We start from the raw sequence: 17,581 nt of genomic DNA on the forward strand, positions 1-17,581 counted from the left end.
TCAACAGTCCATGCTTCCAAGTTATGACATCAATCCAAATGCAGCCATTTGTTTTGTGGGAGCTGCTAGTCTCCAAACAGTGGTTTAGGGAGTTGCAGGAAGTTCATTACTTGTTCTCAGATGGCAGGCGCAGAGGTAATGGGGTTACAATGTTCTTGGTATACTGTACAATGATCCACCCTTGTAGCGACCAGAGTTGGGTATCTGGATTTCTTGATTAATGGTGATCTTCTGGATATTCAACTGAGTTGTTGTTTCTGTTTTATGTATGGTACAATATTTTGATAACTGATCCAGTCATCAGAATATTTTGCATAAAATGCTAGTGAGGATTCAGTTGAATGCCAAGAAGACCATCATTAACTAATCACGCCAAAAAAATCTGAGAGATGATATGTTGCTTGATTCAAACGGATTCTCAGAATTTTAAGAGCAAACCTCTCTATAATTCAAATGAATGTTATGTAGTGTCTGTCACTGGAGTTTGATACACTCTGCAATTACTGAATGAATTCATGATAAAATTTGCTGCATTTTGAATATTTTCTATCACTCGTATAAGTACCAACTGGTAAGAGTACCAGGCTAATGAGAAATGCTCAAGAATTATCTAAATGAGAATTTTGTATGGTACCTTACTTCTGGATTAATTAAGTTTCCTAGGGACCTGTTCTTTAAATTAACCTATATCTGGTGTCTGCCTTTTCTACAACTATGTGTGTTTGATCAGTTTGTTTTAAATCAATACAGATACATACTCCTACATATTTTACAGTTACGACTGTTTCCAGAGATTGACTGCCATTTGTGTCATCAAACAACAAAACATCATTCAGCTCATTTACATATAACATGTTACAGTGATTTATATTGAGCATGAACTGTCAATCCCTAGCTCAGTGTTGATCCTCTGCTGGTCTTCTCGATTTCACTTTCTTTTTCTGATTTCGTGATTTTCGTATAGACAGTAGTATCTTCTGCTAACAACTTCACATGGCTTCCAGTTTTCTCCTCCAAGATCATTTATGTATGTAATAAACAATAGTGGCTATAAGGCACCTGCGGGGTGTTCACATTTGATGATTTCTTCCAATTACAAACAGCATCCTGAGTTATATCTGTTATGAAGTGCTAAATACAATCCAAAGTTAGTCTAATATTTCATAAGTTCATATTTTGCACTGATGTCAGTGCGGCTAACATACTTTATAGCTATGAAAAATAATTTTTCTGAGTACATTTTAAAATTTAGTTATAAGGAAGGTAGAATATAAATTTATCAAATTTGGTTTTCATTTATTTTTAATGCATTCATGTATCATATTCTGTAGATTTTTGTGGAATTTAGATATTTAAGGGTGTGAGGCAACTTTCTAATATCTACTATTATCTGTCTGGTTTTGTGAGGCATTACTACTAATATGGGTGGTTTTGGACATTTCTTTCTAAATTCAGTTTAAATTATGTTGAGGACTTCACATTGGTTCCTGTGTATACTTCATGCCAATGTTGTTTCTGTTCTCTTGAAAAATCTTGCACTTTTATTTTTGAATCAAAGTCCTTTTTAGGCATGTAGTTTACATATATTTTCCACACTTGATTTTACTGCTTTTATTTGGCACAAGTAATTTGAGAGACTAACATTTTTTACACCTATATTACACTTTTTCTCAAATAATATAGTAATAATAATAATAATAATAATAACAAAACCAATATGTATTCAACAGCAAATAATCCAGTACAATCCTTGGAAATATATAGTTTCAGGACATCATACAGATTATTCTTCTGAATATATTAGTTCACACATTACAGACTAAAGATTTATGTGTCATAATAAATATACAAATTACAGTGTTACAAATATTTTTGTCATCATGAGTTCACCTGTGAATTACACTAATGGCCATTAAAATTGCTGGCCGGGATTGCCGAGCAGTTCTAGGCGCTACAGTCTGGAACCGCGTGACCGCTACGGTCGCAGGTTCGAATCCTGCCTCAGGCACGGATGTGTGTGATGTCCTTAGGTCAGTTAGGTTTAAGTAGTTCTAAGTTGTAGGGGACTGATGACCTCTGAAGTTAAGTCCCATAGTGCTCAGAGCCATTTTGAGCCATTAAAATTGCTACACCAAGAAGAAATGCAGAAAATAAATGAGTATTCATTGGACAAATATATTATACTAGAGCTGACATGTGATTACATTTTAGTGCAATTTGGGTGCATAGAGCCTGAGAAATCAGTACCCAGAACAACCACCTGTGGCCGTAATAGCGGCCTTGATACGCCTGAGCATTGAGTCAAACAGAGCTTGGATGGCGTGTACAGGTACAGCTGCCTGCAGCTTCAACACAATACCACAGTTCAGCAACATTAGTGACTGGCATATTGTGATGAGCCAGTTGCTCGGCCACCATTGACCAGACGTTTTCAATTGCTCAGAGATCTGGAGAATGTGCTGGCCATGGCAGCAGTTGATCATTTTCTGTATCCAGAAAGGCCCGTACAACCTGAAACATATGGTCATGCGTGATGCTGCTGAAATATAGGATTTCGCACGGATCGAATGAAGGGTAGACCACGGGTCGTAACACATCTGAAATGTAATGTCCATTGTTCAAAGTGCTGTCAATGCAAACAAGAGGTGACTGAGACGTGTAACCAATGGCACTCCATACCATGCCGGTTGATATGCCAGTATGGCGATGACAAATACATGCTTCCAATGTGCATTCACCACGATGTCATCAAACACGGATATGACCATCATGATGTTGTAAACAGACCTGGATTCATCCGAAAAAAATGACGTTTTGCCATTCGTGCACCCAGGTTCGTTGTTGAGTACACCATCGCAGGCGCTCCTGTGTGTGATTCAGTGTCAAGGGTAACCGCAGCCATGGTCTCCGAGCTGACAGTCCATGCTCCTGCAAACATCGTCAAACTGTTCATGCAGATGACTGTTGTCTTGCAAACGTCCCCATCTGTTGACTCAGGGATCGAGACATGGCTGCATGATGCTTTACAGCCATGCGGATAAGATGCCTGTCATCTCGACTGCTAGTGATACGAGGCGTTGGGATCCAGCACGGCATTCCGTATTACCCTCCTGAACCCAACGATTCCATATTCTGCTAACAGTCATTGAATCTCGACCAACGCGAGCAGCAGTGTCGCGATACGATAAACCACAATCCTGATAGACTACAATCCGACCTTTATCAAAGTCGGAAACGTGATGGTACGCATTTCTCCTCCTTACACGAGGCATCACAAAGACATTTCACAAGGCAATGCCTGTCAACTGCTGTTTTTGTATGAGAAATCGGTTGGAAACTTTCCTCATGTAGGTGTCGCCACCGGCGCCAGCCTAGTGTGAATGCTCTGAAAAGCTAATCATTTGCATATCACGGCATCTTCTTCCTGTTGGTTAAATTTCGGCGTCTGTAGCACATCATCTTCATGGTGTAGCAATTTTAATGGCCAGTAGTGTACTTAAATCTATGAGATTGACATACTCGCAAAGCACTTTTCATAAAGATGGACTCATCCAGGGAAAAAACTTATTTTGAATTAAAATTCTGTTTAGCTGCTCTTTTGATTTGCTAGTAGGAAGACTGTGAGGCTTTTTGGTAGGGCATTGGCTAGCTTCAACCCAGCATGAAATGCAATTTTCCATACCAGTATAAAACTATTCTGTGGCTGTTAACATGGTAACTGATTTTTTGTCTTGTATCATGCTGGTGTAGTTTTGGATTAATTGTTTTCACAAGCAATATTATTTTTAATATGTATACATCTATAATGGGAAGCACACCTAATTTTGGAAACAGGTTCCAACAGAATTCTCTTGGATTGACACCAAAAATAATTCTGATAACTTTTTTCTGTAGTGTTAATAATGTGCTTAGGTTGGTTAGTGTTGTTGCTCCCCATATTTCTACCACATAGTTTAAATTTGATGAGAACAATGAATGAAAGAAGCTTTTAGTACACATATATCCTTACAATATAGGTTAACCCTGTTTATGGCAAGTACGTTTTTAGACAGTTTGCAGGCTAAGGAATCTATGTGCATGTGAGTGTGTCCTGGATTGCAGTTCCTGAGAATTTTGTCAATTTTTCCTTTTTTACAATGCCATTTCCTATGGACAATTTCATACCAAATTCTATTTGTTTCCTGGTGTTAAATTCCACTATTGCAGTCTTTGAAGCACTTGCATTTAGAATACACTTTTGTGTAGCACTTCCAGATGTCATAGGCTTTGTGTTTGCACACAATTGATGTATTGTCTGCATACAATATTTTTTTGGATTTAGGAGAACAGTATGGTGTATAATTAACACAAATCAAGAAAAGAAGGGGTCCAAAGAAGAAATCTTGAGACACTCCACCTCTGATATTAGTAATTTCGCATTTGAAAGACCCACTGTTTGTTTTAAGCAACATAAATTGTTGCTCATATATGATTTTATTAACTCATAGGCAGTTCCTTTTATATCCATGTTCTATAGCTTATCAAATAATACGATGATGCTGACACAACCAAATGTTTTTCTATAGCAAGGAACTCCATAACATATTCCTTGTCCTGTATGGCAGCTATTATTTCGTCTTTTAATTGAGGCTATTGCAGTTCACTTGTTTCTCATAAAACCATTTTGATTTTCAAATATTAGACTGTGTTGACTCAGAAACGTCATTAGTCTCGTATAAATAACTTTGTCAATTTCCTCAGAAAATGCAAGTAAGACTGAGTTAGGGCAGTAGTTTTCAGTTTTAGATTCATTACCTTCCTTCTAAATTGAGGTTACTTGTGCTATCTTTAGATTGCCTGGGAAACTACCTGGTGCAGTTACATCATTTACTGATGTGGTCATTGCACCAGATTTGCTGTTTATGCACCTATTTAATGTGCTGATAGACACACCTATTTAATGTGCTGATAGACAATCTATTGTAACCTGCCAACTGTGTATTTTTTAGTGATCTTACTGTGTGTTTTATTTCTTTGCTGTTTGTTGGGGTCAAGTATATTCTTTGTTTGACTGCAGTATCCTTATATAATGAAGATTGTTGAAATGGTTACTGATGGATTTTCCAACAGAAGAAAAGTATTCATTATAAACATTTGTGATCTCATATTGGCATTTGATGATTTTCTCTTTGTAGTTTATGTAGTTTTTAGCTGATGTGTCCTTACAATCACTAAACCTATTTATAAATTTCCAAACAGCTATGCCATCATTAGGGTTTCTTAACATTCTGTCTACATATTTACTTTTAGTTTCTAAGAGCAGATCTTTGTAATAATAGTGATAGTTCCTAAGTTCTGCCTTTCGTATATTATTATTTCTATTCTTAGCATTGCACATAGGAAAGAAAACTTAAGTTTTTCTCTTACTGTTACCAATTCATGATTTATCCAGTTATTTTTTGTACTTTTTGCAGTAATTTGCTGGCAAGGTCATTTCTGGGCATGAAACATTGAAGCAATAATAAAAATCTGATGCAAATTCAATGAAAGTAATGCAGTTCTTTTCACATCATTATAAGCTTTTTAGCATAATTTTGAGATCTGTGGTTTTTTTGTCATGTATTGCTTCTTTTTGCTGCTGGCATGAAGAGTTTCGGTTTCTGTCAGTACCTGTACACCATGGTGGTCAGAAATGGCAAGCTTTAGAACTCGTGCATTGTACATAAAGTGAGACACATTAGTTATAATGTTGTCAGTGTTTAATTTGACACTGTTGACCTCTCTAGAGGACTCATTTATCAGAAAAGCTAAGTTAAATTGAGCTAGTATTAGCATTAGTTTTTTAGAGCTGGAGTCAACGAACAAGAAGTCAGTGTTTATATCTCCAATTGTAGTTAACTGCTGCAAGTTCTGTTAACTAACTATCCTTAGATATATAATAGTTACTAACTCTCAACACAAAGATAATTACCCCACTACCATCTTTCTCTTTTCTGCTGAAGGCAGAGCAAATGTCATATAGAGTGGCTGACATACGCTAATCAGCTCATCTGTGTACAGTATTCACTTATAACTTTATAACTAAAACATCAGGGTTATCACTTCCTGCAGTGGTAGGCAATTTATTGAGGTTGTTGCTAAGACTTTGAAAGTTTTGTTGAATTAATTTGAATCTAAGTTTGAATTGCTGAACACTGGTTGGAGGTGTCACTCTACCAGATTTCTTGTTTTCAAGACTGAAAATTTTGCTGTATGATACTAGAGCTGAGTTTCTGCTGCTGGACAATACAGGATGATTTAGGGCTACCAGTCTCTCCAGCAAGCTGTAAAATTTTCCCTGGCAATGTTAATTTTCATTGTGATATGAGCATGAAAGGTTGCCAAAATAGACCATCCCATCATTCGTCAGCAATGACCTGCAGATGACACTAAGTCGAGTGGCCAAAAATTAATGCATACTCTGTTACTGAACATGACATAACACTTGAGTAGATTTTAAATGACAAATTATCATATTTTTCATCCGTTTTTTGCTCACTGTGTTCCTGCTATCCACTGATAAAGTTAAAGCTGTTTAATATTCATCCTGAATCCAGATATCATGATAATTTATAGAAGGGATGACTATTAAGGTATTCTTTTACTTTAGTTTTGAATATTTGTGGATTTCCAGATCTTTGCCTGATGTCTGCTGGTAATGTTATTGAGTTTTGTAATAAGAATTTGCGAAACATATTTTGTACAGAAATTACTCACACATATATTTAATTATAAGTGTAAGCTAAGCTAGATATAGTTCAGTGCTATTTCAAGCTATTAGCCAGGCAGCTGAAAAATGAAACATGTGCTTGAAAGCTATATATATATATATATATATATATATATATATATATATATATATATATATATATATATATATATATTAAAAACAAAGATTCCAAGACTTACCAAGCGGGAAAGCGCCGGCAGACAGGCACATGAACAAAACACACAAACACAAACACAGAATTACGAGCTTTCGCAACTGGCAGTTGCTTTGTCAGGAAAGAGGGAAGGAGAGGGAAAAATGAAAAGATGTGGGTTTTAAGGGAGAGGGTAAGGAGTCATTCCAATCCCGCGAGCGGAAAGACTTCCCTTAGGGGAAAAAAAGGACAGGTGTACACTCGCACACACACACACACACACACACACACACATCCATATATATATATATATATATATATATATATATATATATATATATATAATTTTAGGCTGCTAAATAAATAACACCCAAAAAAATTGCCTACGTGAGTTAATCATTGTAATAATATGTGTGAAGGGGACAACAGCATTTTGACTCTCAAATTTAAGTTACTTATGCTGTCCCTACAGCATACTATGACGAGTCTCTCTCTGTCCCTTTCCTCCATGAGTCAGTATTGCAGATTGCTGACTGAAAACAAAAGATTGTGATAGTACATACAGATAAGAATATAATACAAGGCGAGCCAAAGGTTGCGTTTCATTGGCAGGACACTTAGAAGATGCAACAAGTCCACTAAAGAGACAGCTTACACTACACTCGTTCGTCCTCTGTTAGAATATTGCTGCGCGGTGTGGGATCCTTACCAGGTGGGATTGACGGAGGACATCGAGAGGGTGCAAAGAAGGGCAGCTCGTTTTGTATTATCGCGTTATAGAGGAGAGAGTGTGGCAGATATGATACACGAGTTGGGATGGAAGTCATTACAGCATAGACGTTTTTCGTCGCGGCGAGAGCTTTTTACGAAATTTCAGTCACCAACTTTCTCTTCCGAATGCGAAAATATTTTGTTGAGCCCAGCCTACATAGGTAGGAATGATCATCAAAATAAAATAAGAGAAATCAGAGCTCGAACAGAAAGGTTTATGTGTTCGTTTTTCCCGCTCGCTGTTCGGGAGTGGAATAGTAGAGAGATAGTATGATTGTGGTTCGATGAACCCTCTGCCAAGCACTTAAATGTGAATTGCAGAGTAGTCATGTAGATGTAAAGACAATAAAAGACTATTGTGAGAAACTTCTGCACAAAATATGTTTCGCAAATTAAGGTTTTCTATATGTATTTTAAAATCTCACTTTTTTACTTGACTTTTCTGGGAATAGAACACGCAGTATAGTGCTTGCATATACATGCAATGATTATCATTCCTATGAGCATATGTTCTGTTATGCATCAAGAAAGTAACTTTTTTAGCTGATATTTATTGCTACGGCATAAAAGACTACAAAACAAACACTGAATGAATGCTCAAAGACTGCAGATCACCTCCAATAAAGAACTCTTCAACTTGAACGTTAGATTGAACAACACTATCACCATGGCTATTAAACCACTATGAGGATGCGACAAATAAAAGTTTGGAAATGAAAGCAAAGATTAAGAACAAATTACATATACAGGTCTGTTTTGCCTTTATTTAAATTAAATCATACACTAAATATTCATCACAGTATTAAATTGTTTAATCTTTTCCTTCCATAGTATTCTGACCATTTACAATAGTCTGACCAACATACGTAGCTTTACAGCAACTGCTAAATTACAAGTGAATAAGTCTACACTGGCAGCAAAAATATTCTGTACAGTCTTCAAGCTACATCAGGATATTTATGTTGCATACTGAATAATTAGCATATTGCTCTGAAGCTTTGTGAAAGTCGCCTGAATACAATTACTGGACAACAATACTAATTTAAAAAATGGTCACATATTTATCAAACATATCAGGTGAATTCAGTCGCACGTAAGGTAAACACTCCCATACTTCACCACACCCATAGTTGTATTTGCCCAGCTCAGAAATATAAGTAGCATCATGACTGAATTTGATATAATACATATAATGCTATGACAGTCAACTGTAACTATAGTTTCATATTCATGCATTAAAACTTGTGATCAGGATAAGTATAAAATCCCTTTCAAAAGATATTACATTGGTAGCATCTATACAATATATATTTATTTCTGTTTCACAAATACTGTACATATGTGCTTTTAAAAAAGAATACAACCATTCAATCAGTCTGTTCTTTCATACTGTTAGACCTAACACTTTCTTTAAGTCTGAGAACATTCTTCAAATGGCATATTTAAGAGAGTAAGGTAGTGATTCTTGCCAGTTTTCTAAGAACAGAGAGACACACTATTTTTTATCAGCAGAAGAAAATTTTTATTTATGATATTAACACAATTATTAGGACACCATCGCTCTATTGGTACTTAAGTTTTTAAATCAAGTAAGAGACAGAACAATTCTTGTCATAATAGTCAATATACTCCAAATATGAGCACTGATACTTTAGTGTAGCTCAAAGTATAATTTTCAACCTCAAATTAGGATGCTTGTTAGTTTTTATCTCAGGATCCTTAGACAACTTTTGTTTGATGATGTTTCTAACATTTTATCAGCGTGACAGGCTGCCATTGTCAAAGATTCTCCCTCCAGTGCTGGTAGTGATCGCCAGCAATGGAGGATGAATATATTACATTGCCAGTCACTCATGTTGTTAAAATGTTAGAAAAAACATTAAACAAATGTTGACCGAAGAATCTGAGACAAAAGCCAACAGAAAATATTTAAAAAAAAAGTAGTCACAAAATCTTCAACAATTTTGTGCTCTATAAGGATGTTAGTCATTTACAGCTCAAAACAGAACAAAGTTATAATCAATAGCTGTTTAACGTATTTAAACAACAGAAAATCCAGGGTGGAATAATGACAATATTATGAAAAGAATAGTCGCTACTCACCACATAGTGTAGACTTTTTTGTTTTTCCTATATGCAACTTAGCATCCCTTCTATGTGGTGAGTGGAAACTGTCCTTTTCATGATATTACCTTACTTAAGTTTTCACATTCCTAACAAAGAAAACACTAGTCATGGTGAGGAAGCCCTCGTACAATCATTTCTTTATTGATGGACAAATAGTCTTCTTGGACAGATAAAAGTTATACCCACAACTGGTATTCAAATGTGCACAAACTACTGTCAGCTTTATGTGACATTTTTAGTTTTAAATTTTTATTGCTATGTGATACTCTGCTTTCAATTTTGTGGTAAAAATGTTTGTAGTCTGGAACATCTGATGTGCATCAGCAAATACAGAAAGTGCTAGATCTTACAATCTTACTTTGTTCGGTCACAATGGCTTGGAACTATTGGGTTTCTCACTAATTGCAGATTATTTTTATTCAACAAAGCTGACATACAGAATTACACAGTACAATGACCTGAAGTTACTGAACTTCTCGAATCAGAAAAAAATATGTAAATCTAATTCACAAATCGAAGACCTTCAGTAAATCTATCACACATTTCAAATTTTACCAGCAACCACTTCACTGCAGGCAAAATATAACAATTTATGTATAAACTATAGAAGTCAACTCTGAATTTTCAATTTATTTACAGTATCACAGTAGTTACCAAAAATGATGCTCTATACCTAAGAAATGATAAATTAAATTGAGATTATCAAAGTTATTTTGCACAGGAAAAACTATTAATGTACGTCCAGAAGGCATCTGAAATTCTATGTTCAAGTCACAATTTGAAACTTGAAAGGAATACCAGGATGTCACATGAGTAAAAGCACAATTAGTTAACACTATAACAGCATTCTCATAAATATGTTTCTACGTAGTGTTACATACATATTGGAAGTATCACATCATTGTGCCCTCCACCATTATTAAATAATTCTGAGTCACTTAATCGTATCTTCTATAAAGGGTTACACATTTTGTTTTATTGCTATTTTCATGCTGAATTTGGCTATTTCATGGCCAGTTAGCATATATGACAAGCCTTCCAAAAGTCTATAAGTTTTCATAGGTTTACAGCTTAAGACATACAGATGATTCCAACAAACATTATGTAGGAACCTATCAGACATCAGATATGAGAATATTTTTAAAAACTTCATCACTGTTGACACCATGTCATTTTAGAGCAACTTTTTTGTGCTTTCCATATGCCTTTAAATTCGTTTGTCATATTATTCCTTTATTTGTTTTTAGTTACTTGTAATTCAGTCACTTTTACCTTGTGGACTTCCAATAGTTAGATCTGCCTTTTTGCACCAAAATCTGATTTTTTTTAAAAAATATTCTCTCTCTTTAATGACATTCAAATAACCCCCACCCTCTCTGTTTGAAAGTGTCCCAAAAAGAACAGCAAAATTTAAAAACTTCTCATTTCATCATAATTTCTGTTAATCATTTTCAATATTTTAAATCTTTTACCTGAGTGACGACCCGTCGTTTTTATAATTTGACTCCTCTTTAAAAGCTTCCCCTATCTATCACTACAATGTAATAATTTTTAAAATATGGAAATATTGTGCACAGTCTGCACAGAGCAGCTTATTCGACGTGTGTTACTGTTTTACATGAAACAGTAATACTTCACAAGACAAATAATGCTCTTCTCTCTCTCTCTCTGAGTAAATCAGTCAATTTTATCTGTGAAGAATGTTGGAGATTGTTGTCTTCCACCAAAATATTATGGGATTTTGCTTGCTGGTCAATTAGCAACTATCATTGTATACAAAGCACTAGGCCTACTGAAATTATAGTTTTGGAGGAAGGGGAAGGCAAGGGAGAGAGAGAAACAAATTTCTCCAGTGGAATCAGAACTAAATATAATGTATCCATCACTTTTAATGTTCTGTACTTGAAAAGCATTTAAAACAAAAGCATTTTATCTTTTTAATGTGGCTCTATAATATACTACAGTAAACCTCTGATTAAAATCAAAGATAAATGCTACAGACAAATATGCCTTGTAGTTTTATTCATACTGAATTTTGGTCAATGTTCTTCCTGCTTTGTGATACATTGGAATGAATTTGCAAAAGAAATGTAATTATGAATATTTCCAATTCCAACATCCTTCAACTACTAATCATGTTTTCTACTTAACAACCAATAATGATCCCAATCTTCTTAGTACATAAATGAGCAGAAAGAATAAATAGCATTCTGCTAATATTGATATTCAAAATTCTGGACTACACCACACATACATACAAAAATATACTAAATGTGCTTTCTTCATTCCTTATAACAGTCTTTAGTAATCTCACTATCTTAATCAGGTCACTGTACTTCCCTTCTCACTACTTTATACAACTTTCCAAGTATTTTACATAAATATCCAAAACAAATTTATATATTTGCAGCCAGCCATAATGAGATAAATATACACAATGCAAGAGTATACATTAATACATTAAACAAGTCTAAATAAGTTTTCTGCTTACATGACAAGCACTGTGTCATCATCATCATCTTGTGGTGACAATTTTGGTGCAAGTGACCTGCGACATAAGCACCAGAATGTATCTGGTTTTAGACCTTTTTTCACTGCAGTAAATTTCCACCCCATGTGTTTATGGCATTGCCTACATTGAGCTATTGTCCACCCATAACCAGGGAACCATGAATATTCAGTATCTGGCTCCTCACTCAAAAGCTCTAACCCTTGTACTTTGTACAGTGTCATAGTCTCATGTACATAGCCTCCAGGATTTACATATGTACCCTGAGGGCCTTCAACAGACATGGGAAATACATCACGTTTTCTGGCAACTATTGTGCCACAATCACTGCAACAAAATAGTTTACACCTTTCTAATATACAAAGTTCAAGTCGAAGACGTTGAACAGCTGAATTAATGCTTAGCAGCCTAAGCCTCTGTTCATCAACAATAGGCAAGTTTTGTGCCACCCAGAAAGATAATTCTACGGGATCCTTTGGAATCGCTACATTACTTCTTCCACTGCTTACATGCTGCAAGTGATGCATTATTCTTGGTATAAGATATTCTGTCTGGTACTGCATATACACCCAAATTGGCCAACGTGTTTGTACAGCATCTCGAGCATTTAAACAGGACCACTGCTGCAGATTTTTGAATTGTCTCAGGCGATTCAGTGAAAGGTGCTTAATTTCCTTCAAAGGGTCAGGCAAAATCACTTCTGGTAATATTTTAACTTTTGCTATTATATTCCCATCGACTTGTCGATTTGACTCAATCACCCGAAACCTTTGCCTCCCCTTTGCCTTGATACGGAAACCGAAGTCAGACTCCTCATCCTGGAATTCGTATATTTCCGCCGTTGTCCCAACATTCGCTATCGTCGCAGGAGATGAATTTACATACTTTATACAAATTACGCCAAATATTCGATCAGTGTTGATACTTCGTCGTAGCATACTGACTGTTGGTGGGTAAAAAACTGTAAGTGGTAGAGTCTGTCCTGGCACCAAGACAACTCCGGGCTGAGGAAGAATTGGGATTGTCTGCAACGAACCATCATCTAATACTATTCTTCCTCTCACTTCTTCGAGGTCTCCCAGATAGGTATGTTTCGCAGGCAATGCGGTATCAAACTTCTGTTGAATGTCGTCATCCTTAGTATCGCCTTCATCTTCACTACTTGAATCATTATTGTTTACCGGAACCATCGCACCTGACGCCTCTCCACCCCCTTCCATTGCAATCAAACACCGTAACGTCACACAAACATCAACCTTAACACAGACGCTACTATCATAAGCAAGCCGAAGATTGTATATCTATAAACATGGCCAGGATCGCCAATGCATGAAAATCATGTTTCTCGATTATAAGCGACATTTATAGAATTTTTTTTAATATTTTTGCCTTTGACCATAATTAATCATTAAATATTTAGCATTTCACAAGTTGACCGCCTTTTCAAATATCATCATCATAACCATTTATTGGTCCATTCTGCCCCATTACATACTTTCCATTAAGCATTTAATAACATTACCTAATAAAACGTATTTCCAAGAGGATAATAACAAAGAGCTAAATAAAAACACCAGATTTAATAACTTTACATTCGCCACCACAGACGCAATACTGCTCTCGCAACGATACTAAACAGAGATAATTTTGTTTACTTTAACAGAGGCAAATCTAGTAACAGTCATCGTTGCCTACACAGCCAACTAGCTAAAATATGACTTCTTATGTATTATAAAGTGATAAACGAGCTACTGTGTTTTTGCGTAATTTTTTCTGATCTTCATAACTAAGATAACGTATATAGAGAATTTTTTTTATGCAGGTAAATTCAGGGAGCGTCTTCGTAACGATTCGGGCGACATCGGATGTTTACGTGATTTAGCCACACCCATACAGGGATGCTTGAGCGGTATAGTTCGTGTGTTTAGCAGCGTGACGCGAGCAAAGTGTAGGACAGGCGTGAAATTATTCTGTCCAGAAGGTGTGTTTTGATATCAGGTCTTTTTTTATTTTTGCGTTAAAGTGCGTGCTAGGATATTACGTACGCGAGGTTCGCGTGTGCATGTGTTTATGTGTCGGAATACTTGATCTCCATTGGAATAGCAGAGCTGATATTTACAGGTAAGGTGCAAGATACTAGCAGTATCTTCGTAATACGTGAAGTGTTGTTATAAACTGCATCGCAGCATGGGTTAGTATTCATTGCTGCAAGCCTGCAACTATGAGTATTTACCTGTGTCTCAAATAAGTTCAAGTTTTTGTTTGAAATTACAAGTATTACTGTTATTGTTTTGTGCTTTCGCTTATAGGTTCCAGTTTCGGACCTGAAATTTTTGCGATATTTTATTCACGGTAGCACAACTTTACATGCAGTTTGTTTGTGATACCTTTTGGGTTACAACAACGCACCTATCTAGACTAGTAATAATGTAAAACAATAGGATAATCGTATTAGAAATTTTCATTCCGTTGTGCAAAACGTACCCGTGAGTTTGGACCAGAAGAACAAAATGATCTGACATTTTATCTGTACCTTAAACCATCTGATAATTAGAAATAAAGTTAATCTTTCTGACATAGTGATCTGATGAGTGAAGTTTATAAACTTACCGGTACTTGCCCTTTATGGAGTATCAAGAAAGCAATCTTCGAGCACACACAGTTATTTATCGTCGGATAAAGTGTTCGGTTATCACTAAGAAATATTTTCTCTAAAATAAAATAGTTCACCTACGTACTTCGGTTGGTTGCATATCTGCTTAATGATCTGCCTGTCCTGTTTTGTTCTTAAACCGGCATAATTTGTTTTTAACTTGGTTTGTGGAAGTTACTGTGTGCCATTCGCCAATTTGATAAGTGCCTAACGAACTAAAACGTTTGTAGAATTCTTGTCAGAAATCTGCGTCTAATTCCTCAGCTCGTAGATGACGCTGTCTGTTGCAGCGTTTCGTAGTGTCTAAACAAGACGAGCCAAAACACAATAGGTTGCCTCTAGAATCTTTTAAATTTCGTAGGTATCAGTTATCACTAAAATTCACACGGACATCACATTACCCCAGAATGGTAGCACTAGAGCATGCATAAAGTAACCCATGTTTAGTAAGTTTTTTGGTAAAGACGCGTTTACACTCCACTGGCTCCCCTATCTTCGTGTTCACGGCTTAGAATTGCAGTGATAGGAGCAAATACGACCTCTCGCCCAGTACAAACAAATTTGTTGCATATGTGGGGAAATGACGTTAATTTTATTTACACACTACGTTGGGTGTCTGGTCATTAACATATGATTACTACATTTCTTATTTATTATCAATGTGTAAGCATACAAATGTAATTGTTTTGTTTACATACGCCAATAAATGTACAGGTATATACGTAATGAGGATGATACGATGTGATGCATAACATATTATCTTCAAAATCAAACATCGCAAATTCATTATATGCTGTATACAGAAACAACATAATTAACCAACATTTGTATCAAAGAGATCATTTTTGGGCCCCATTTTAAATTCTTCTGTTGAATAAAGTGTAATTTGCCTCATCCGTGTTTCTGCGTAAACTGCTTGTGTCGCACCATATGCCTGTGCTGGCAACAAGTTAAAATAGATAGGTGTTTTTAAGTGAATTTTCTGAAATCGGGCGGTTGGAATGTCAGTTTTCTGTTTCTGGCGTGTCATTTTGAACAGAATGTCGAAGTATGTTTTCCTCTGCGTGGCAAACAATTTAGATTGTCGAGAGACGTAATAGTTGGTTTCTCATTTTTTTGATATACAGCCAATGAGACAACGTTTGACACTGCTCCACAGATGCTTCTAATAGCGGGTCATTTCCTGCACGAATTGACGTATTTTTTAATGCGTCTGATGAGAAACCGGTATATTTGAATCAGCTAAGAAGAACGAAACAGCGTAAAAATCTTATGATCTTGTGTGCCTGAATATGAATTGTTCACATCGTACAAACGTACGCACATAAACATTTTGAACACCGCGTTTCCGTCCCATTTCGACTAGAGACTTCATAGATGCTGCATTTTGGTTTCCATGACGTAGTTGATATTTAAAGGTAATAAATATTGTTAATCGAACTATGGCAAGCAACTAAATCAGTGACACCCTCCACTGCAAAAGTCGAAAGTTATTTGTGCGATCTGCCTTCGTTTCTATGCTTCCATTAACTGCAACCGATACGAAAGAATGCGTCACTTAGCTTGGAGAACGGTCATGCCACAACATCTACATTTTGTAGGTGATAAAAAATCTTATTACGGTAAATCTTAGATACTTGCTGGTTGTCCACTCGCAGAAGTGTACGAGAACCTATGGCTTGAAGGTTTGAGGTAGAGCCCTTCATTTCTTTTCTTTAAGATACACATGAGTCGGTAACGTGACAGCGGTAATTCAAAAGAAGTTTGAAACAGCGGTGTATGACCACTCTTAGAAAATTATTTTGCTGAGTGCATCAAATTTCATATGAACCACCAACCGCTGGATTTCTAGTGGCTGGGGGACTGCGAGTGAACTATGATACGTTTGAGTGACTTTGTTACGTAGCAGCTGTCTCACAGATTATAGCAATGGAATACAGTGAAACATAACTCAACGTAAACGTGAAACAACCAATAAAATTTCGTTTGACATGTTACGGCGACTGTAAGTATTCAGACAGTACACTGTGTTGACCCATCGCGACCTTTTTTCCTACGGCTTCGACCATCTAATAAAACAATGTGCCATGCCCGTTTGTAGTTAATCAACATATTTTTCTCCTATATATAAACTGGAAGCAGTGATTTAAGTGACCTTCGTGGATTTTCGTTTTTATTAGACTGTTGTATAGAAGTAATCTCTTGCTTTACTTTGTTAAACTATATCACAAGATTGATTCATTTGGAACAGGTGTGAATGGACATTCTATTTGAACAGAAGATAGTTGTCCCTGTATATTCCGTTCGACGATTTTAGAGTTTCGTTGATGGCTTTGTCTGTTCCTGATTCCATTCTCACATCTGTCTACACAAAATAGTTACTCTTTGCTATCGCCATAAATATTGAAATTCGCAAAGGCGATAAAACTTTTTACACAGATGGCGAAGGGAAGAATAAGTGGATTTCCATTTCCACATACTGGTTGCATTCTGACTGATCTACATTTGTGCACAGAGACCAAGACTTGGTCAAACTGCTATGCATATTTGAGTTCATAGGTAAAGCTCAGAGACGAAAACTGTGTTAAGTGCTAAGAAAAGAAAAATCCAAGAACAGTTGCGGAATCAGTCACTGGAAAG

At 36.1% G+C, this 17,581-nt stretch overlaps 2 protein-coding genes across 2 annotated transcripts in view; one reads left to right on the forward strand and one right to left on the reverse strand.

Annotated features, from left to right (window-relative positions):
- Positions 1–8,384: 8,384 nt before the first annotated feature.
- LOC126281514 (protein cereblon) lies at positions 8,385–13,925 on the reverse strand. The gene has a single exon (XM_049980553.1). The coding sequence runs from the start codon at positions 13,506–13,508 to the stop codon at positions 12,267–12,269; it is 1,242 nt and encodes a 413-aa protein (XP_049836510.1). The 5' UTR covers positions 13,509–13,925; the 3' UTR covers positions 8,385–12,266.
- A 111-nt stretch (positions 13,926–14,036) lies between these two features.
- The window catches only part of LOC126281513 (protein kinase C and casein kinase substrate in neurons protein 1), a 525,973-nt gene continuing 522,428 nt past the window's right edge, over positions 14,037–17,581 (forward strand). Inside the window, exon 1 of the mRNA XM_049980549.1 lies at positions 14,037–14,409. The gene's annotated coding sequence lies outside the window, so the exon portion shown is untranslated. The remainder of the gene's footprint in view (positions 14,410–17,581) is intronic.

Source organism: Schistocerca gregaria, chromosome 7, assembly GCF_023897955.1.
Source record: "Schistocerca gregaria isolate iqSchGreg1 chromosome 7, iqSchGreg1.2, whole genome shotgun sequence".
NCBI classification, from domain to species: domain Eukaryota; kingdom Metazoa; phylum Arthropoda; class Insecta; order Orthoptera; family Acrididae; genus Schistocerca; species Schistocerca gregaria.

Bases quoted from the DNA above. Each gene is read 5' to 3' on its own strand.
- LOC126281514 (XM_049980553.1), bottom strand. From the start codon at position 13,508: ATGGAAGGGGGTGGAGAGGCGTCAGGTGCGATGGTTCCGGTAAACAAT.